The sequence below is a fragment of the Phaenicophaeus curvirostris genome, chromosome 1 (assembly GCF_032191515.1).
Source record: "Phaenicophaeus curvirostris isolate KB17595 chromosome 1, BPBGC_Pcur_1.0, whole genome shotgun sequence".
In the NCBI taxonomy this organism is placed as follows: Eukaryota; Metazoa; Chordata; class Aves; order Cuculiformes; family Cuculidae; genus Phaenicophaeus; species Phaenicophaeus curvirostris.
Window position 1 is genome coordinate 141,314,494 of NC_091392.1, and position 23,239 is coordinate 141,337,732.

Sequence of the window (23,239 nt, forward strand, 5' to 3'; positions counted from 1 at the left end):
GAACTAAAAATATATTAGCTTATACCATATTTTGATGGAAAAAATACATATTAAGGTAGTTCAGAAGCTGACATATTTTATAACTAGGGTGTCCCAGCACAAACACAGAATCAGTTGATTTAGCTAATGACAATTTTTTTAGGATATAATAATTAATCATCAAGCATATTTTCCTATGATTACAAGCGAATACTTACAGCACTCGTTGATGGTACAGACCTAGACTTTTAATTCAATAAGACTGTAAATGAGAGATTCTAAAGATGCAAAATACTTTATCTATACTTGTAACACTTTGCCTGTCATGAACTACACATATTTCTTCATCTTGCCCACCAATGTAGAGACATAAAACATTTCCTTTCGGTCACAAGCCAGGTTCAAAGTCTCACATGATACTGCTACCCATTTAAGCAGACGCAGAGGTATATAAAATTCTTACTAACAACAAAACCAAAAATTTAAATTTTAGTTCACTTCCATTTGTTATTAATCTTTTACATTTTCCCAATGAACTACAAGCAGCGAGGTTTTTTTTCTGTGTTCCCCCTGCCTTTAGATTTTCATACAGCAACTACAGACTGGTGTATTTAGAGAGTACATTTTCACCTCCACCAATCCACATATCCCGGTAAATGAAGGAATATTATTTCTACAGGGAGGAATTGAATATAGACCAGACTATCACATGAAGCCGCACTTTAAGCTAAAAAACCCCAAACAAAAAAACCCCAAAGCAGTTGTATCCTTTAGTTTTCATTGCATCAAAGTCACCAAGGCCTACCAGATAGCCTGACAGTAACGTGAATATTGAATACAAACCTACTTCGTCTCAATTAGACATTTAATGTATGTACAAAGATACGAGGCACCTTCTCAACATAAACCTTCTTAAACAAGTATCTACCTGTGTCAGTTTTAAGTGCAGACCTGCCTGCTCTCCATTTTTTCAATTTTTCCCTTCCCGGAAAGACACCGCTGTTTTTTCTCTGCAGGCTGTTGACAAACTCTGTCAATTCACACTTCCATGTTGATATATGATGCAGTCTTGAACGTGAATAAAAGTCAGAAATAAAACTACAATCTGAAGGTTTGGACACAGGTAAGGAAGCTGCCTTGCTAGCAGTAGGTACAGAAGTGCTTTTTGTGCTTGAAGGCCCCTGAAAAGTGGAGTGGTGAGCACCATTTATTTTAGCATTACTGTGCAAAGATGAAGATGAGGATGAATTACTCATAGTCCTATGTGGATTCCACAGAAAGTCTGTATTTTTGTTGCTTTGCTGCAACTGCTGCGTTCTGCAGTCTCTAAAGTCAACCATGCCTTTTTCAGTCTTCCCTTCCTCCTGCACAGGGCTTGGAGAGAACCTACTTGCAACATCGTTGCCAGATGGCACCAAGCAATCCTGTGTCTTTAAGGCACTGGTAGAAGTGTGTGTGTGTCCATTAAAAATGGCAGTACTGTCTTTGTGAGACTGAATTCCATTTTGTTTCCATCTGGGAAGGCTCTCCTCCAGCTCCGTATATCCAAAATTGTCAGTCTCTTCTTCCTCCTCTTCATTCCAGCTACTTATTCCATTGGGTGTCATCTCGTTTTCCAACTCACACTTTTTAATATGATTTCTGAAATAGATATGATTATTTAATGCCATATCTTTTATAACAAACTACATACTTACAAGTCATTTCAAGTATTATGTATTTATCTTCCTAACTATCAGTATATACTTGAGTACTTTTTACATTCTCAAGACAACTATCTAAATCTCTGAGCCATGATTCACAGATCTCACAGATTTGGCATACTATTAATGCAGCACTACCAGTTTAAATGGAGTGACTAAAATCATGCTCACACTAGAAAAGCTATTTCCAAGACCTTTCGTTTGACCAGCAGTTTTGAATCAAATTACAACTATTATTTATTTGTTAACAAAATCGTACTACCACGGACAGCATGAATGGTGTAAGAATATTCAAACCACCACAAGGAGTTATCTTTTTATCAAAAGATTTTCCTTATCTAGTTACAAATAAACAAAAACAGGAAAAAAGAAAGTACACATAGAAAATTTTCATTATTTAGAAAATTATCTTAGATTGTGTTAGATTTATTTCCTCTAAAGGAAAAATCTTTCCAAGCACTATAAACCAAATATATTCTTAGCTTTTGATAAAATCCCAAACAAACTATGTTTCATCTTCTAAGCAAATAGAAGTATTCTGCCGCAAGTGCACTGGCAATTTATATTTATTGGTGTAAGGACAAAGCTCTTATTCAAAAATTTAACTCCATAACAAGCCCTAAGTGGAATTCAAACCAAAGCCTTCAACAGTTGTGCATATTCTAGTTCTACAGAAAAAAACCCCAACTATCACTCTCAAATCCCAAAGCTAGTAATTTAAGTATACAAAAAAAAAGGTGGGTAATTACCTAGCTATCCAGTATATCAGTGAAACCAGAAAGTCAATTAACTGTGGCAACAATTTGGTTAGGATTATCACAATTGTAAATTATATTAAATATAATATATTTTTGAGGAGTTCGCTGGTTGGAAGTGGTATATCCAGTGGTACGTATTTAGTACCAGTGGACAGGGCATGCTTTTATACTCAGTCTTTTCAGATTAAATTGATGGTTTTGGAAGTCTGACTATTCTCTCATTTAAAAAGATTAGCAATGCAATAATAAGAGGTGATGCTGATTGTATCATTCGTTGTTTAAAATTGGATCAAGAAATACTGCTTAGGCTATTAATTTTGTCACAAATTGGTTTTTTTCTTAAATATGAATTCCACTCATGGAAAAGCCTCGTCAGCTATGCAGAACTGGATTTTAAATAAATCAGCACACTGTGGCAGAACAGAGAGCACTGTTCAGGAAGTACAGTATCTTGCACAGCACCCTTGGCCCTTTTTGAGCAATGTTGGACCAGATGACCTCCAGAGGTCTCTTCCAACACGAGCCATTCTATAATTTTGATTCTTGCCTCTCAATAACAAGCATGTGTGCCTGAAAAACCTGCAGGAACCCTCTTAAAAAAATCTACATAACAGTCTGTTCAAGTCTAAGGTTTCTTTCCAAGCTTGAATTCCTCTGCCAGTTAAGAGTTTTGCTGGTGCTTTCTGTTCTATTGCCTTCACAAGGTCTTTTAGAAGAATTTTTTTCCTGCAATTGGATTTCTTAATCCATCTTCTCTCTCAAGCGTGACTTAAACCTTGGTGTTAGCATACATAAGGTATGCTGTGGTTTTCATTTAAAGGAAGCTAAAGAAAGAACTTAACTAGTACACATTTATATTTGTTCCCAGGCAGCTTTAGCAAAAGTAACCAAATCACAACAGATTTTTGTTTTTTGAAATAAAGACCTAGTTTTCAATATCACAAGTCGAAATCCTTTAACATATGCCTGTTGCTTCTGTACAGAAATGCTGTGTCCTAGCACTCCTAGGTCATATTACAAAGTGAACTGTGGTCCAAAGACTAGAGGCAAGGCTTGAAGTCAGGGTAACTGTCATTCTGTCCTCAACTATACAGCTATAACTTATTTTTAAATTTCAGTGCCTCAGAACCTCCCTCTTATCAGGCTGAAATGAATTTAAAAAATGCTATATAGTTACAAATGCAAACCCATTGTGGGTGAATGATTAGCATCTGATTTACAAGATCAGAAACACTTACACCCTGTTGAGATCTTTAGCTATATTGCTTGGACCTGGCATAGCATCTTCAGGTTTGCATATGCTATTAAAGTTGAGACCTTTTTGAATACTTGACTGCTTGGTGTAAAGCTGATACGGAATGTATGAGAGGAGACGTCCAGCTTTAATGCTGAAAAAAACCAAATAAAAAGTAACAGGTTACTACTTGAGACATTTTTTGAAAACTCAGACTTTTATGCTAAAAAATACTTCGTTTACAACAAACTATTACTTTTGTCATTACCTTTTTGCTGTTCTGCTATACGTACTTGAAGTTCCTTCCCTACTACTACCTGGATTGAACTCAAAAGTAATTTGTGATATGGTGACTGGTACTACTACAACAGATATTTGCACCGTTGTGTTGGTCAGTTGTCTACATCTATTTATCTTCAGTTGGCATACTCAAACCCCAAATATTTAATTTCAAGAAACAAAATCAACAATGTCCACTCAAAAAAAAAAAATAAGGAAAGGCAAGTGGTCTAGGTTATTTGAACTGAACAATTCTGAGTGAGCTCTTTACCTTAGAGCAATGCAAATGCATGTGTTCTAAGCAAATCTGTGTAGAATTTGAAGGAGTTTAACTTGGATGTGGTTCACTATTAAAGAGGAACCACTTCTAACCATTCTAAAAGGATAATTACCCTTCTTGGGCAGCCTCATTTAGTGGGAGCTGTCCCTGCCCATGGCAGGGGGGTTGGAATTAGGTGATCTTTAAGGTTCCTTCCAACTCAAACCATTCTGTGATTCCATGATTCTTGTGAGAAAACCCGCTGAAATAAAGCTGGACAGACCTTCCATAAAAAACTACTACAATCACTCCAGTTCTGTCCTATGTGTTCCACTGCATCTCCCTCTTCTTTTTTTTCTTCCACTGAAAATGCAATTATACTTCAATAACTGCTTAAGAGGAAAGTCATGGACTTTAAAGTGGAATCCTCTCAAAAATACATCACAGCATGATTTCATCTCTCCACCATGCCTGTTGCTGGCAGTAGAGATAAGAGTCTTCCCAGCCTATACTTCACCTCTTCTTCATATAGAATTCTTCGTATTGAACACTGGGTCAGAGCTGCTGAAACTTCTTACAGCAGAGGAACCTCTCTCATATCAAAGCAGCTTAATATCAGCATTCACTGTCAAGGGAGCTGGACAGTGGAACAAAAGCCCTTAGGAATTTTCTTGCTGCAATTAGAGAAGAACATAGTGGGGATTGCATTTCCCAATTACATAAATTAAAACTAGTTAAACACAGAGACCTGGTAAGGTTTCTATGGGAATGAGAGAATAAAAACAGCTAGCATTCATAAAGGAATATAATTTACATTAAACATTGCCAAACAGAGTTAAAAATACACACGGTGGAGTTCCAAAGCCTTCTTGTACAGAAAGTGGAGATGCAGAAACTAAGCTTTTACAATGCCTGGTTAGACTCCTTCTCATATCACCGTGTAAATCTGGTAACATAACCACCCAGGTAATATTTCAAAATCATCACTGCAATTACAATACAATAAACCCCCACATTTATTTAAGAACTTGTTTATGCTAAGATTTTAGTTACTGGAGTAGCTACATTACTAGATCAATACACAGTTGGTTTGTTTTTTTTTCAAACTGTATTAAGATGAAGCAACAGGAATCCTATTTTAGCTGCGTCATTCAATATCTTCCCCATTCCACACTACCTGGATCATAATTCACAATCAATAAAAAATTTAGGCTGGAAAGGACCTCTGGAGGTTTCTGGTCCAAACACTGCTCAAAGCAGAGTTGTCTTTAAAGTTAGGTCTGATTGCCCTGGGCTGAGTCCACCCAAATTTTTAATATCTCCCAAGACAGATTCCACAGCCTCTCTATGCACCTGTTCCACTGCTTGCTTTCTTCCGCTGAAAAAACTTTTCCTTACATTCAGCACTCTTCGCTGCAACTAGCAACTCTTGCCTCTTGTCCTCTTGCAGTACATTTTGAACAAAAATATGGCTCCATGCTCTCTGTAACCTCCACACAGGTAACGAAAGACAACAATTAGATCCCCTCCCCATGTTCTGTTCAAGAAGAACAAAACCAGCTTCCTCAGTTTCTCAACATAGATCATATATTTCTGGCTCCTATTCATGTAGGTGGTTCTCCTTTGAACTCACTCCAGTTTGTCAGTATCTTTCCTGTACTCAGAAGCCCAAAATCAGACACAGAACTCCAGATGTAGCTTCAGAAGCATGAAACAGACTGGAAGAATCACTTCCCTTGACCTGCTGGCTATAGTTTCTCTTCTGAAGGCTGTACAGTTTTAAGACTGTACAGTTTTAAGACTGTTAGTTTCTATTTATTCAAATATTTTGCATTCTGAATCCTCATCAGGAAAAGGAAATGCAGCGTGATATGCCAGACGATTTTTTTTTTCCCCTGGGAAAATGATTTTAAACAATTTTCCTCACATTTCTGTTAGATTAACAGAGATCTTTAAGAAAAAGGTCCACTTAACCTGAAAATCAAAATAAGGCACTCACAAATTCTACTGGTAACTCATTTTAGTGGTTAATTATCCTCAATCTCCAAAAAGGTAATTTATTATAAATGTTGAAGAATGTTTGTCAAAAGAATATTCAAATTTGAAAGTCAATCTCTCAAATTACCTTAATCTGGCTTCCATTCGACATGGCACAACAACCTTTCCAAGCTGCATAATTGTGTTGTGTAAAGGAAGAAAGATTTAGAAATGAGGTCTGCCTACAAGTCTCTTCCCTCATTTATTGCAGAAATAGAAGTAGCAAAAACACACAACAAAGGGAGGGATAAAGCAACCACGCATTACTTTGCAATGGATTTTGCAACTACTGTTACCATAGGATCTCTATGTGATCCTAATTAAACCAAAATTCTAGAGCTACTTGCATTTAACAACACGCTTACCAGAGTCTGATTTTAGGCTACAGTTCAGAATGTTCACAGTACAGAATATGCAAAGCCTTTAATGCAACAACAAACTTCAACATATGCCTTGCCATCCTTGTGTATTTAATTCTGAATAATCTTATCTTGCATAGTTCACATGGCATATTCCAAATTATTGAGATTTTTTGTGTTTTACTTAATGTCTTTTTGGTGGGTCCCAAACAAAAAATGAAAATAACAGCGACTGTAGTATGCACTATAAGTTCATTAATCTTTGGGAAGCAGACAGATGCTGTAGTGATAGGCACCAATAAAAGAAAGGAATTCATTACTTATTCCATTATCAACAAAGAATTCCTAGTGACATGCAGTAAGTAAGGAACAGGGTTACAGAGATAAGACGCTGAATTAGCAATCTGCAGACTGAATTCCATCTTTTCTGTGAAGAGAATGTGCAAAGTACCATACTGAAAAAAGATGGCATGTGATCAGGTAATTAAGTACTACATCATAATGTGTGCACACAAAGAAATAAATCAAAGCCCCACAAACAACCATTTAATTTAGTAACCATCGATGACAAGACTGAAGACCTAACAACACTGCTTTATCAGAAATTCGTGACAGTAACATTTTAGGGTCAATTCATAGAATCACAGAATCACCAGGTTGGAAGAGACCCACGGGATCATCGAGTCCAACCATTCCTATCAATCACTAAACCATGCCCCTCAACACCTCATCCACCCGTCTTTTAAACACCTCCAGGGAAGGTGACTCAACCACCTCCCTGGGCAGCCTGTTCCAGTGCCCAATGACTCTTTCTGTGAAAAATTTTTTCCTAATGTCCAGCTTAAATCTCCCCTGGCAGAGCTTGAAGCCATTCCCTCTTGTCCTGTCCCCTGTCACTTGGGAGAAGAGGCCAGCACCCTCCTCTCTACAACCTCCTTTCAGGTAGTTGTAGAGAGCAATGAAGTCTCCCCTCAGCCTCCTCTTCCCCAGGCTAAACAACCCCAGCTCTCTCAGCCGCTCCTCATAAGGCCTGTTCTCCAGCCCCCTCACCAGCTTTGTTGCTCTTCTCTGGACTCACTCCAGAGCCTCAACATCCTTCTTGTGGTGAGGGGCCCAGAACTGAACACAGGATTCGAGGAGCGGTCTCACCAGTGCCGAGTACAGAGGGAGAATAACCTCCCTGGACCTGCTGGTCACGCTGTTTCTGATACAAGCCAAGATGCCATTGGCCGAGAATGGCTCATGTTCAGTCGGCTGTCAACCAACACACCCAGGTCCCTCTCCTCCAGGCAGCTTTCTAGACAGACTTCTCCTAGTCTGTAGCACTGCACAGGGTTGTTGTGCCCCAAGTGCAGGACCCGGCATTTGGCCTTGTTAAACCTCATCCTATTGGACTCTGCCCAGTGGTCCAGCCTGTTCAGATCCCTTTGCAGAGCCTCCCTACCCTCCAGCAGAACAACACTTCCACCCAGCTTAGTGTCGTCCGCAAACTTGCTAAGGGTGCACTCGATGCCTTCATCCAGGTCATTGATGAAGACATTGAACAGGGCTGGACCCAGCACTGAGCCCTGGGGAACCCCACTTGTCACTGGCCTCCAGCTGGATTTCACACCATTTCCCACCACTCTCTGGGCCCGGCCAGCCAACCAGTTTTCCACCCAGGAGAGTGTGCGCCTGTCCAGGCCAGAGGCTGACAGTTTCCTAAGCAGAATGCTGTGAGAAACTGTGTCAAAGGCTTTGCTGAAGTCCAGGAAGACCACATCCACAGCCTTTCCCTCATCCAGCAGCCGAGTCATTTTGTCATAGAAGGCGATCAGGTTAGTTTGGCAAGACCTGCCTTTTGTGAACCCGTGTTCTTAACCAAGCTAAAAAAAATAAAAAAAATCAATCCGAACCCATCTTATTGCACTACCATGATGTACACGTGAATATTTAACAATTTGGAATCTTTACATCCACTGCACTGATTCTCAACAACTTATCTACTGAGGAGGACATAATTTGATATTCCATACAGAGATGGAGTATTCAACCAATGAGTGTTCTTCAGTACTGTTGAGAGGAAGGGAAAAAATGAGGGGTTATGAAATTAGCTTTTATTCCAGATTTTGACACAACCCCTGTTCTACTGAGACAGTGAGCTCCCCACTTCCTTGGGCCCAACCCCATACATGTGTTTATACTCAGTTCTTCTGTCTTGTTCTACAGTACAGCCTTCCAGAACCAGATGCAGAACTTGAATATCAGACATAATAAGAAAAATTGTAGGAGATTCCATACATTAGTTTCTAGCAAGTGTCTACTGAATGTATACAAATTGATTTTACCAACCTGGTAAAATCATAATGAGCTCTAATGCCATTAATGAAAACAGCCACATCGTTCAAATAAAAAAAAATCCTATCACCAGTTTTCCAAGTCCTTAGACTTGGCATTTTAACTTAGCTGTTGCAAGGGCAGAGTTATTGTGATCTCAAAATACAATCTTCTACAATGCTGTTTTTCCAGATTTTTTTTTTATCCAAAAAGGGAAAACTCTAAAAGCAGAAGATCTAAACTTACCTTTCCATGATCCACTCTGGCCGAACTACTTTTTCTCCTTTTAATTCTTTGATTTTGGCATTTGGAAGATTTGTGGCAATGATGTGAGTTGTTTTTGATCTGGAATAATACACGTGGTATTGGCCTCCATGCAACATCATTAGCCGTCTTAATTCATCAGCTGAGGGATCTATTAAATTAAAACCAGAAATATTCCTATTTTGTGTAGGCAAACACAGTAAGAAAATCAACTTCAATTAAGAAATATGAAGCCATGATCAGAGAGTGCAAACCACTGTTTTTCTGAAAAACCTTACAAGTTCTTCAAAGAACGAATCAGAAAAGCATTTCTGATACACAAATACACAAAATTGAATTAACTCACTTATTTCTTCACCAGAGTTTGGGAGAGTAGTTTATACACAGAAGTAACAAAAAATTATTAATATCAAAAGTGTTTAGCAGCAGCACAGAACTCCTACTACCCAACTTCTGATATACTGAAGCAGTTAACTCACTCATTCCTTACCAGGTTATTTTTGAAACAGTACAGAGAAGAGAGAATACCTTAAAAACTGACATATCTTCTTATCCCCTCAATCATGTTAAAGCATATTTATTTTGCAAGCAGGGGTGGGGGAGAAACGAGTTTTAGCTTTTGCAAAACTTCTGCAGTGGTGTCACATTGGCACCAAGTACTTGGGTCAGCACAAATAAGATGTTCTGAATTGTAAAGCTGGCATAAAATACTTAAAAAAAAAAAAAGAAAGAAAAAAGACAAATTCTCCTCAATACAAGGAGGAAGAAAGGTTTTGTTTAAAAATACAGTTACAATTGCTTCCAGTGGCCTGCTGTCAACTCTCAAAATATTTCTGAGACTTGTTTATACCTGTAGCTTTTAACTGAAAATTGCACACATTTTCTCCAGGTGTTATCTTCTCTACTTCAGCCTTTGGACAACCACCTTGTAGAGCTCTATTCAGGAACCAGTATACCAAAGAATACGCAAATACTAGACTTTCACTGAAGAAACTGCCTGTATCAAGTAACTGATTCAGATGTTTTAGCAGTTTAACATGACCACCTTAAACCTTTTTTTTTTTTGAGCTCTGTGCTCAAACCACCACTGCTTTCATGTTATAGAAGCTGTACGCTTCAGTTATGCAGTAGTCACAACATTCCTGGCATAAGTCCCTGAAAAAGGCTTCTGGAGAGTTTCAGAAAGGTAATTAAGTAGTTTAACAAAACCCAGGAGAAATAGGAATGTAAGTATGGTAGATTAAATATCTTACTCCAGTTAACATGCACTATCAGTCGACCACAGAAAATGTCTAGAAGTGTCTTGCTTCTTCTCCTGTTCCTCCTGCTACTATTAAAGGGTTCATTGTCTAACGCATTATGCCATTGTGCGCAAGAAAACCCCAATGTATCCAACCAAACATAAATGTCATGCATACACCCTGAGTCCAATGGAATCATCAACAGTTAGGAAAATTAAAAATTTAATATATGTAGGAGTAAAGAGGAAGAGAAAAGGTTTCGTTTCAAATAAGATGACTGCATAAAAGCAGAAAAATTTACTCCTGTTTGTATCAGTGACTGTTCATGTCAATGATTTACTAAAGTAATATTTATAATCTAAATCTGATTTTTAATTGAAAGCCTTAATCATAAAATACAAAAGAACACAATATACAAAACATACAGTAATTTTTATGTATTCACTTAACTGCAAACTCTTTTTTTTTTTTTACATTCTTTAATCCACTTACGATGATAAACAGACACTAGAACAAAACAGAACATATTCTTAAAAAATGAAAGTTTCACCTGTAAAGCCATTGACGTAGATGGCGACTCCACTAAAGATACTGGATGAATTTCCATCCCTCTGGTGCTGTATGGCTGAATCTGACCGGAACTGATCCTCCAATTTCTTAACCTTCGCCGACATGTACCCACCCTAATTTTTAAGTTAAAACAAAACAAAAAAACCCCCATGATGCTAGTTTTATTTTTTAACTTTTACAGACAGAAACTGGTCAATTATGAGACTGGAAAGGTAAGGAGCATTCTTTCAAATTGATTTTGGTTCACATACAAAAGACACATTTTTTTTCCAAATGAAAAAGAGCAAATCTTCCACCCTAAATTTTTATCTACAAGATAACTGCATCTTGTTACCAACATAGCAGGATTTATGTCATACTTCTTCTATCTAATTCTATAAGAAAAAGACTCTATCTATATAAAAGTTGTTACAGAATAAAAAGAAAGAAGAAAAAAGAAAAAAGGGAACGACACAAGTTTGGATGCTAAATCAGAGGGTCATTCCCTAAGGAGACAATATAGAGAATATTCATTATACTCCATACATTTTCAGTTCTTAAATATACATGAGACAACAGTATTGTAAATATTTATGTAAATTAGCTGCCTCAGTTATTGTTTCCCCAATTATACAGACTGTGGTGGAGACAACCATAAACAGTTTTAAAATGATTTAGTTTAGTTTTTAAATGGTGATTTAAAGCTATTCAAGGACCTGCACTTATTAGTAATGCAATTTAGTGGATTATAGTGAACTAAGTCTTCAAAACCTGGTAACTTCAAGAATTTCCTCTGAACTTTATTTATTTTCCATTGAAGCAAAAGGGTTTAATTTATAGCATACCTTTAGTGTATAAAACAAAACTGTAAACTCTTTTTAACCATAGTGCCATTCACCTCTTTATAAAAAAGCCACTCAGTTTTGAACATACCCATATTCCCCAGCCATCGCCATCGGCAGCTCGTTTCCGCCATCCACCCCGCCTCATAGTGAAGCTTCTGCACAGGAAGAAAAATGCTTCATCAATTAGACGTGTAGTAACACCATCAGCAGCATTTCAATGATGCATTAGAGGCCATCTAAAGATTATCACAAAGATCACATTTTTCAGTGAGTTTCACTGAATTATATGAGTTACACCGTTAACCCAGAAATGAAAAATTGCATAAAATCCTGGTTATTCAGCTTTGTAATAACGCACACTGTAGCTCCTGCTACATATCAAAAGATACACAAACATATTTTGTTCTATTCACTCAGAGTACAAAAAACTCATTACAATGTTCAGTTTCCCTTATGATTTATTAAATTCTTCCTGTTCATCATAGGTCTCCTACAAAGAAGAAGTAATAAAAGATTTTTTAAATACAACTGCTACCATTCATGCAAAATAAGTGACCAAGTCAGGAACAACCCCCTATTTCCTATTTGATACCATCTACATGGTGGGTAGATTGCAGGCAAACACCTCCTGGTACTAAAGACTGGATTAATTTCACCAAAGTGGATTTACAGCTAACCATAAAAGGTCCAAACACTTGTTGCTCCAATGTAACACATCCCATAAAAAACAAACAAACAAACAAAGGCCATCTTATGGTCAATTAAAAGCCAGTTGTTTAAATTATTTATACATAGGCTTGTGATTTGTTTCTTTGGGGTTGTTTGTTTGTGTTGCTTAATAATAAACAAATAATATACCCAACCAGCTAAACTGTCAATTTTCTTTATGCAAGACACTTATCCCTGGACTGTGAGCTGTACGTAGCAGCATTCCCAGATTAGATATTAGTTGGCTAGAACAGAACTGGTGGAGGGAAAAAGAAACATTTTGGACTGTGGCCAACTGTTCACTGCACTTAAGTGATTCACATTAAGTATAGCTGTTGTAATACTGATTTTAAAAGATTGATATAATAAGTTCATGAGGTCACTTCCTCCTATTACATCTCTCACTTTCTACTCCAAGCAGTTCCCTAAATAAAAACACTGTTTTTACTTTTAGCTCTTAGAGTGTAAGGACAGGACTCAAATAAAGAAGAATAATATTTAAGCCAGTCACCATTATTCTATCAAATACTTAACTTCTATTCCTTTATCCTCCATAAAAACGCACAAAACTACAGTTAATACACAGAATGAAGTCAGCCAGTTTTCTCCACCCTTATCTGCTTTTGAGAAGATACTTTTCTCTGGACTTATCCATAGCATCGTCCAGTAACACAGCACAGAAGCTTCACTCAGTCTCCATCCTACCAGAAAGCACATACAGCTGTGGATGGAGATGACAATGCATTTTGGTCATGTTCCTATCTGGGCCTTCTACTGTGCTGTTCTGGTGACTGTCTCATTTATGACTGTAAAATTTCATTTCCTCTGAACTTGGCTGAAAGCTGAATTCTAGTAATCGTCTCTTAAATACCTTTTGTTCTAGAGCTACCAAGCAGGCAGACTGAAATCCACTTAAATTATCTTGGATTGCAGGCAAGTTCTTGCAGTCATGAGATTGATTGCAGGAACAAGACACAGCTACAGTAAAATTGTCACAAATATGATTATTTTCATGGAATACTGCAAATACACCAAATTAGGCAACAGCAGAATTACAGTCAAAGCAGGGATAACTGCCTGAAAAAGACAAACTTCAGTTGTATGTTTCAGGACCTCTGCAAACATAGGTAGATCATGATGCACCCGTTTCTATTCTTCCTATAGTTGCAATAGTTGTAAATTATATGTAACCTATACATACGCATATGATTATGAAGATTAATCAAGACAAGAAGATAAGCTCTACACCAACAACCAAAACAGAGCAACTTCTCCTCAGCATTTTGTATTGTCTCTCTACATACCTGCATTTCTTACCCAGGGATCCATTTCCAAGATGCTGGCTTTCTGAAATTAATTTTTAGTGGTTTGGATTATATCTACTAGATACCACAGAACTCTCAAGGAGCAGTGAGAAAAATGAGAAGAGGTGACCACACAAAATGCAAAACTGTCTTTTTTCCTGTAGAGGACAGTACATACCGGAAATGGCTAGATGATTTCTTTCATATGGAAAATTTGTATTTTTCCATCAGCTGAAGTCAACTATAATGCACGTTTATCACTTTCAGCTAAGAAGTTCTTGGAGAAAACAGAAGTGAATGTTCAAGGAAAAAACCAATTTACTCAAAAAAAAGTCACTCAGTGTTTTCAGATACCGTATCAGTACATGAGCTTGTAAGAGACACCAGAATTTTAGCTACTGATTACCCTTTCTCCTTGTTTATAGAAAGAACGACAAAGTTTTAAAGGGTGGCTACGAAAAGCACAGAGGGTCTCCCTTCACAAGAAGCCACATGGACAGGACAACAGGCAATGAGTGAAAAGTGCACCAAGAGAGACTTCATCTTGATATAAGATTTTTTTTGTGAGAACTGTCAGTCACTGGAGTAAGCTCCCCAGGGACATGGTACAGGCCTCAGAACCGGAGGTTTTAAAGCTGCAATTGAACAGGATGCAATGGTACCTGGAGGTATTTAAAAGATGAGGAGAATAAGTGCTTAGTGATATGACTTAGTAATGGCACGGTCGGACTTGATAATCTTAAAGGTCTTTTCCAACCTAGGGATTCTATGATTCTATAATCTCATCTAGGCCTCCCTATCCATAAAATGCTAGATAGTCTTTTTAGGTGCCTTCCAGTCTGGGCTATTCTATGACTTTAAGTCTATCAAAAGAAAATCTCATATGAAACAAAACACTAACCTTGAAAAAAACCCAAAGAACCTTCAACATTGTGTGAAAAGCACACTATAGGCGACCGCAACATCAGTCTAATAAAGGTGTTATTCATTCCAATCACCAAGTTCTAGTGAACACAGGGTTTGATAGGTAGTTACTGACACCTATACAGATAGCCTCTTGCTTAAACTGAAGTATCTAATGCCTGATAAACCAAAGAACTGCCTTCACGAGAGAAAGCCTTTCTGAAATCTCAAAACACATTTAATGTTTCTTCAGGACACTAGGATGAAAAAAAGAAAAGATCTCTACTAAAAGCCATTAGATCAGAAGAGCACAACCAGTAAGGAAAATCAAAATTAGAATCATGGGTACGTGCCTAGTTTGAGTTAAACTAGAAAAAAATCAAAACAAAACTACTTAAGATAAGTGTGTTAAAACATAATACATTAACTGCTCAAAATCTGCCTTCCTAAAGCCTGCAAACCTAGACAAGCTGGGCTGTAATGCCTACTTACAACATCGGATAATGATTTACTATTTCCTTGGCAGATGTGATTTTTGACTCAGCCAGTCCATTTCAATTCCAAACACACAAGCTGGGAACATGGTATACACTCCAATGATTACTAGAGGCCTCTGGCTCAGGTCCTGAGAGTTAAGGGTTATTCTCTTAATGCTGATATGAAAACCTGGGAGACAAGTTCCTCCCTTTGTAATTCCAGGAACTGAATGATGAACTCTGGTTTCCAGTCTAAGGAGAATCCCTACTGCTAAAGACTTGTGCTTAGTGTGATTTTTATTACAGCTATGTTACAGAACCCTAAGGAACAAGTAAGGGCCAGAGACATCTTGCACAGGATATACTGAATCAGAGGAAAAGGTAAGCAAGATTTGAAACGTGCTCACTGGTTCATGAAACAAGAAATGTAAGGGTGGCATGAAGCTTCCTCTAAAGGAACCATGATGAAGGGATGAGTAACAGAAATGCTTTGTAAAGAACCCCTGAAGTGGTGGTGAGAGATCAAGTCAAGGAGTTCACCCTTCTTGTGATTACAGTACCTACCTTGTTTCAGAATAGTTATCTCTGTTTTCACAAATCAAGAGCGCATATGCATAGGGACCTAGTGAAAGCAAACCATCAGTTACGAGTTTTCAGAATATGTCTAGAACCTGAAGGATAAGATATAAAGTGACCCTTCAGCCAGAGAAAAGCATTGTAAATAAAACTGAAACACTCATATTCTGGATCTGTGAACACTAAGAAACTTAAGCACTTAAAAACCAAATCCCCATTAAACTGCACAAAAGCCTGCAAGGATAGAAACAGCATTCCTAGGAACAGAATCCAAGTTTTCAGTGCAAAAGAAACTACCTTTCAAGAAAAAAGTCAAGTTAAGAACTCCTGTGGTCAAAATCAACATAATCTGGCCCTGCAACTCTTTCTAGGCCACACACAAATTGTAAAATCTGTCCATTCTACAAAATAGGGCTCTTAAACTAAAAACAAAATTTCTGTTGAGCAACCCTTTTCAAAACTAAAGCTACAAGAGAAACTAAGTTTTGATGCTTTGAATGACTGATAGCCTACTAGGAATACACATGTAACATCCCTTTGCACACTGCTTCATAGGCCTACTGTTATGCTTCCCAATCCGCAATCACTTAATCCTATTATTAAAGACTGTTAATCAAAGCCTACAGATCAAGTAATGGAATGAAATGTTAAGTCTACATTTTATGAATTCTATAAATATGCCTCTGTGTATTAGAAGAGTTGCACAGATGTGAATGTTGATGTTAGCGTTTTTTTTTTAATCTGATCCATAGCACACAGACTGGTGCAGAAAAGTTATTTCTTTAAAATACTTCAAATTGCAGATGATGTAGTTGTAAGACAAGTGACCTTCCATTATCGGGGGCAGTTGGGGTAACACAGATAATAGACAAATCCAGACCAAATCCACAGGTATTACAGGGAAAAGTATTTGGAAGCACAGGACACAGATCTCCACAACTCTATAAAAAAAGTGAACGCAGACCCTCATGGGCTTTTTAATTCCAGGTCAGCACTAGTCCTACCCAAAATTGAGTTGTCTCTGTTATATTCCTCAACACCTCCTTTTCCAGGTATATGGTGCAGAGACATTTCTGTTGCCTCCTCAAGTAGCCAACTTAAATCTGGCAGAATATAAATGTTAAGGCTTCGCACTACAGGAAAACACATGAACTAGCTCCAAAGACAAAACGAGGCTGCACAAATAAGTACAGTGACTGAACAAATAACCCTGCCACACTTACGTCTAAATACATGGCAAAAGAAACTCCTAATCCAGGTAATCCAGTTTCAGGTAACTTAAACCTACATTTAAGTAGAACATGTAGTAACAACTGTTTAGCTTTTCTGACCAGAGTGAACATCCTGGCAATGCCTTCTAATACTGAAGAACTTGATGCGATCAACATATTCAAACACCACAAGCCTTATTCTTGAAGATGTAACTCTAATGCTAACAGAAGTACGGATAGCTCAGGCCACTGCTAATGAGTATGAGAATCTTTTGCTTGAACTGTAGGTTGAATCCATCCCAGCCATGCAGGGCTTAGAAGCGGTTTCCACCAAGTGGGTAGTTTGTGGCCTGCTTGAGTTTTATGCATCCACATTACAGCTCCCACATCAAACTCACCACGCCACTTGGCACTAGTCTCTAAGCTATTTGAGGGAAGAGCTGTCTTACATGTTTACACATTTTTCATCATAAGAGAGTACTATTTTTGGATGAGTCTTCTGGAAAAGAGCTGCTGCTACAGGGTCTAAAATAGTTTTCTACCACTTACTGAAAAGTTCAGAATCAAGCAAAAGAAAGTTCAAAACATAGTTCAAAAGGTTGTTTTTTTTAAGGTAAGGTATTTTTAAATCCCCGATCCCTGTGATTTTAGACACTGTAGAGCTAAGAATGCTGTTCCCTATTAACATAAACTAATTAGTATGCTGCAAAGCAACTGAATTTTATTCTAGGCAGGAAATAAAACTCTCATAGTGAAGTTTCACAAGAGGGTTGAGTCAACTTGATGTCTGACTGTCACCAGAATGTGTGGTTCTGCTCTTCAGCCTCTGCTGGCCTAAAAGGCTTTATTCTTTCCTCCCAACCTCTACGCTACCTCCAAACTCAAACGACCCCTATGGTCATACTGGTGCTATATGGAATTCAGCCCAGTAAATCAACTGAAAATTGACATAATTTCAAGGGTTAATTTCCTGTCAGTTCAGCAAGCTCAAATGACTCACTGAAGCAACAGACTAAAGCCAAAGTAGCCAGGGCAGAAAAGAAGAATGGATGGGGCTGATCCTTTCATTGCCAGTGGGATCTTAAGATTATCTTGTCCATTTCTAGAAAACAACTTTAGCGTCACGGCTATAACCAAACTGTGGTGTAAATGTGGGTACGGAGTTGCAATGAGGTAGCTACTCTTCACTAACTAGTCCTGCTTATGTGCCCCCACCTCAATAAACAAGAGGGGTACACTACCTCACCTTTTCACAGGACAGGAGAAAATAGTTACAGTTGGGTAGCTAAGAAGTGCTATGTCCAATCCCTATCTGAAGCTACATGTGCCCATATGATAATCACTTCTAACTACAGCACCTGATGTCATAGGGTCAACCAGTAAATTTTGTTTTGCAAGTCAATCTCTGATGATATTTTAAAGAAATAAATATTAATTTGTCTGAAGGACATTTGAAAAATATCTGTCTCCCCAACTTCCCTACTACATCCCCATGAGTAAACCTACGATTATAAATTAGTTAAGAAAAGTCATGAAAATATTGGACAAATTAAATATTAAATGCAAAACTGAAAGTACGAGAAATTTAGAAACAGTATTTTTCTAAAATATGAACATCCATAGCATTTGCCAAAAAGGTGAAATCCCATACAGCCCACATAAAGCATGGAAAGAACCAAGTTCTTCAGAATCAGCTCCTTATGGAGTTGATGGCTATTCTAAAATTGTGTTGCACACTTTCATTTGAGCTTGACAGCAAAGAAGTTATATTCTGACCTTCAGTTCAATCACTGCCCAGAAAAAGACACAGAAACTGTCTGCTAAACTAATCCAGTTTTCAAACTGACTACTTCTGCAACTGAAAATTGTCTTTATTTCAGATCAGTTTACTTTAACATCAAGGACTAAATACTTTACATACAAGGAACAACTTAGAAATACACGTTACTTTTGCTGGCATATCATCACAATGACCTAAAGTAGTTGTACAGCAGGTAAGTATTCACACAAGAGCTATAGAAGACAGAAGTGTTTAGACCTTTCCACAACTGGCTTGGAGTCCAGGATAGACCATTGTTTTAAATGTCACAACTTAAGGAATCATGAGCATGCGGTACAGAAACTAGCATCACTGCACAGTCTGCATCAGTTCTGAGCAACCTGTTTTCAAGAAGATAACTCTTTTTGCTTTTATACACTCCACGCGAGATGGGTTAGTTCTTTGAAACATAGCAAGCCAGATTTAATTTGAGACAAACTGTCAATGTTTCATTCCCCTCTAGGAATAACACTCAGTAGCAGCTACAGTCCATTTAGTGCTTGTCACAAGTAGCAGTTTAACTTGGGTGAATTTTTCTTCCTCTCACAGAAGACTCTCGCTTCAGTTTCAACATTTCTGCATTGTTTGGTGAAACTTCCTCCCCTTCTTCAGAGTTCCTCAGTGATGACTGGCTCTTCACAGATTTTCATTGCTGTATTTAACCATGTAGCTCAATTCACGTTTAGCTCAAACACCAGTTCTTTGATAAAACTGTTCTTATTGCCACAATATACTTTCAAGTTTCAGCAGACTTCAGCAACTGGTTTTATTATTTCTCTTCCACATTTATATTCTTCTGGGGCCCAAGAGGACTTAGCACATTCGCAATCTTTAAGCCAGCTTCTAAATGCCTAGATTCCAGAATAAAATCTATTAAGTAAAATGAGAATAAGAAGCATAGCATATGGAATTAGGATTTTCAATAGCAACACAGTAAATGGATTGTAAATCACCAAAATGAAATTCTCTCTCTTGGACCTGAGTATCCGAAACAATAAGCAAAATGAGTGCACAAGTTGGGTATTCTTCCTTCAAGCCTCTATGTTTAGCCGTCTATAGTATCTGAAAACAGAGAACTGCACTACTTCGAAAATGAAGAGTGGGGTGTTCATTTTTCTACCAAAAAAAAAAAAAAAAAAAAAGCAAGAGAACTTGTTTAGGAAGTTTTAAGTCTGTGCACTCCTCAGTCTGACGACAATCCTCTCCCACAACCCTCATTTTACACAAGAACCCTATATCGAGGCACAGGCCAAGCAGTCAGTAGTAGCATTAGTAAACCATGATCCCTCCTCCCAAATAATGAGAAGAGTCACTGCTGCTGAATGATTTAGGACTTCCTAAGCACAGCTGAAGGAAGCATCCTTGTAAAGCTAAAGAAAAACCCAACAAGGCAGAAAAAGTCGGTAGGTGGAGGTCTAATCGTTCAAAACAAATAACTGGAAAATTTTAATGAGGTGATCAAAGCAAGGAATCTGTGAGCATTTTGAAGTTGTCAACATCAAATTCAGAAGAACTATGCTGACAAAAACCTCTGACGCACAAAATCTTCAACTTCTCCAGACTCCCTACACTTCAGGCCAGTAGACTGGGGAAATCTTGTCAAAAGAGGCTACATGTTTTTGATTGAGTTTATGAATTTGTTTGGAAATATGTGTCTCCCTGTATGTCCATGTGCACACACGTGCAAATGTATACACACAACAAATTTATCTTTGTTGCTGACCAATTTGATTGCTCAGTACCACTTTGGTAATAAAGAATGGCATGGAAACAAACCTGCCCAGGGCAGTTGTACTTTATGCTCAACTCAATGTTATCAGTATACACTGAGCAGGTGCTGATCAGGCCAGGCTTGTCAGGAGAAAAAGAAGCGTTAAGACATGCACTTTGCAAATCTCAAATGGTAGCAGACATCAGATCTTAAGGACGACCACCACTCACAGGCAGCACTAAATACACACGGCAGCACTAAATACACACGGCAGCAAAACTCCAGGAAATCAAGTAACTTCACTAACAAAATACTGACAACTACAGATTCAGTATTTAAATAGCTACATTTTCTGTTCATGGCAGCTTTTGAATGACATCACTTAATTCCAAATGACAACGTATACTCAGGTTCCTAAATATTTTTCTGGATTTGCCTTTGAAACTGTCAAAGTTGCAAAATCTTTTGTGAAGTAAATCTTCGCAAGATATGGCTTCTATGCTTAGACTTGAAGTTTTAAGTTTCTACCCAAATTTTCTATATCTTTCTTTAGTTCATGGGTATTACTTTTATCATCAACTCAGACCAACAAGACTAGGAGGAATCAGGTGAAACTAGGAGGTGGCAAGATCAAAACAAATAGACGTACTTTTTCATTTACTGCTTGGTTTATCTATGGATTCATTGACACAGGACACCAATAATGCTTAGAATTCATATGGGGTGAACAAATGAATTATTGAAATAAAAAAGTGGGGTTTTTTTGGTATAGAAAGGTAACAAACTACAGGAACTCAGAATATAAAGGCAAAGTATCTCGATGTATGTTTCTTTACTATTACCTAGGTGAACCTTTGATCTGATGAAATATACTCTCGTGCTTCTTTCTATCTTTAAACGAAGGTGAAAAGATAGAGTACAGCATTTCCCTGGAAAAACACAGTTCTGAGGACAAGACAAAAACACTCTAATTCATTAGGATCCCTAAATAAAATTCAAATCTGAATTACATTCTTGTCCTGAAGTAGTTTTAAGTTGGTATTTTAAGTACCTCTGACATCCAAACAGTGTTAGACTGCTTCTTAGTGGAGACAGATCCATACAAAAAGGCTACAGACTAAAAATGGCCCAAGTTTGTAGAACTTGGCTTGAAAATCAACACAGAAATTATGAGAATCAATCTGAAGAGGGAACTTGTACAACTTCAAATTCCTGATTGCCCAAAAATTAGAGTGAAAAGTCATTACTACTCCCCTCCCCCTGTATTGTTTTATAAGAGGATTCAAGGAACTGTTTAACAAAAAAAATGTAATTTCAGCTTGGAATTCTAGGAAACAAGAGACTGAAAAGCCACTCTTTCCAACTTCCCAATTCTCTAATGTTTCCTGAAAACAGGCAGATTCAGAAACCAAGAACTGTATCCTGTCAATACAGACTATTATTCCAGTTATTCAATTCAACTGAGAATTGCATTCAAAACCACAGAATGGTATAACACACTTACTGTACTTGGTAAACAGCACTAATCATTTACCTTACATGCCAAGGAATCATGGGCTTCTCTATTTGTAAGAATTATCAGCAATTTCATGGTTTCCTTTGAACACCAACAGCTCCTAGGTTTCCAAAATGATGTCACTGGAGAACAACCACTTGTCCAAGAAGCTGACTCATCATGCCCTGGACTAACAGTTGATCTGAGTCACCTCAAAAAGATGAAGTCATGAACACAGTGGACAGAACCTTATATTTTACTCCGGTTAATCACTTTACATCTAGAAACTGACCAAAAGTATTAGCAACAGTCCCCAGGATCTTGCCATAATACACTGCATACCTCACCCTGCCACAATTTCTAAATTAATATGAAAAAAACTTTGAGCAGTTCTCTATCCTACTCTGGGAAGCTTCAGCACTGCTTTCACTTTTTGGCATTCAAAGCAATCCACTTGCATTTGCAAGAATGACTCGGCAAGGTACCTGAGCAGTGTCTTCTCCAGAGCAAAATTAGCTTTCTCTTTTTCAAGATTATTTACTTTCATAAATCAAGAAGCTGAAAAGGTCTGCATGAATTCAAACAGACCAAATAAGGAGGATACAGCTGGTAGTTTCCCTCCTGTTGGGATTTGGTTAAAGTATTTACAGACAGCGGAAAACAGACAGCAAAAACAACACAAAAGAGTTGACCACAATATGGAAAAGCTTTACTTACACAAGCAAATGAATTTCAAACCACCAACTTCAGCACCATTGAATAGGACCAATATATGAACAGGAGTTTTGAAGCTTTGCGATAGGAAATTAGTTTAAAAAAATTAATAAAATATAAAATGAATATAATACTACTTTCCCCAAAAACTAACTGTGAAATTCAGTGACCACAGCCTGCTGATGCATTTAGAGCTAAGAATACAGAAGTATCCTTTCCATGGGAATACCAAACTAAAAGTACCACCTAGATTAAATTTATGATAACAGATTCCTTAACTACAGTAGCAGCAGCCCTTTAGTTAATTTTGAAAATATAAGCCACAGGGAATGAAGTTGCCATCACAGCCCATCATCTGAGCTGTTCTACACACTCACCTCTCTTCCACTGAACAGCAAGAATGAAGAAGGGTTTCCTAATTCTGACTTTTACCTTAGGAGCACCAGTTACTCCACATGAAAAACAGAAATAGAGGAGGGCAGGGATGAGGTGGGTACAG

General features: G+C 37.7%; 2 protein-coding genes across 2 annotated transcripts in view; both read right to left on the reverse strand.

The window, feature by feature from the left end:
* Positions 1 to 23,239, reverse strand: part of TXNDC9 (thioredoxin domain containing 9) — a 120,464-nt gene that overhangs the window by 93,581 nt on the left and 3,644 nt on the right. The gene's annotated exons all lie outside the window — the stretch shown is intronic.
* REV1 (REV1 DNA directed polymerase) overlaps positions 1 to 23,239 on the reverse strand; it is a 61,669-nt gene that overhangs the window by 35,070 nt on the left and 3,360 nt on the right. The window contains exons 2-6 of the mRNA XM_069876376.1: positions 11,912 to 11,978; positions 10,980 to 11,112; positions 9,171 to 9,339; positions 3,679 to 3,828; positions 908 to 1,620 (exon numbers count right to left, since the gene is read on the reverse strand). Of these exons, the coding sequence (XP_069732477.1) occupies positions 908 to 1,620; positions 3,679 to 3,828; positions 9,171 to 9,339; positions 10,980 to 11,112; positions 11,912 to 11,968 (1,222 nt within the window). The 5' untranslated portion in view covers positions 11,969 to 11,978. The remainder of the gene's footprint in view (positions 1 to 907; positions 1,621 to 3,678; positions 3,829 to 9,170; positions 9,340 to 10,979; positions 11,113 to 11,911; positions 11,979 to 23,239) is intronic.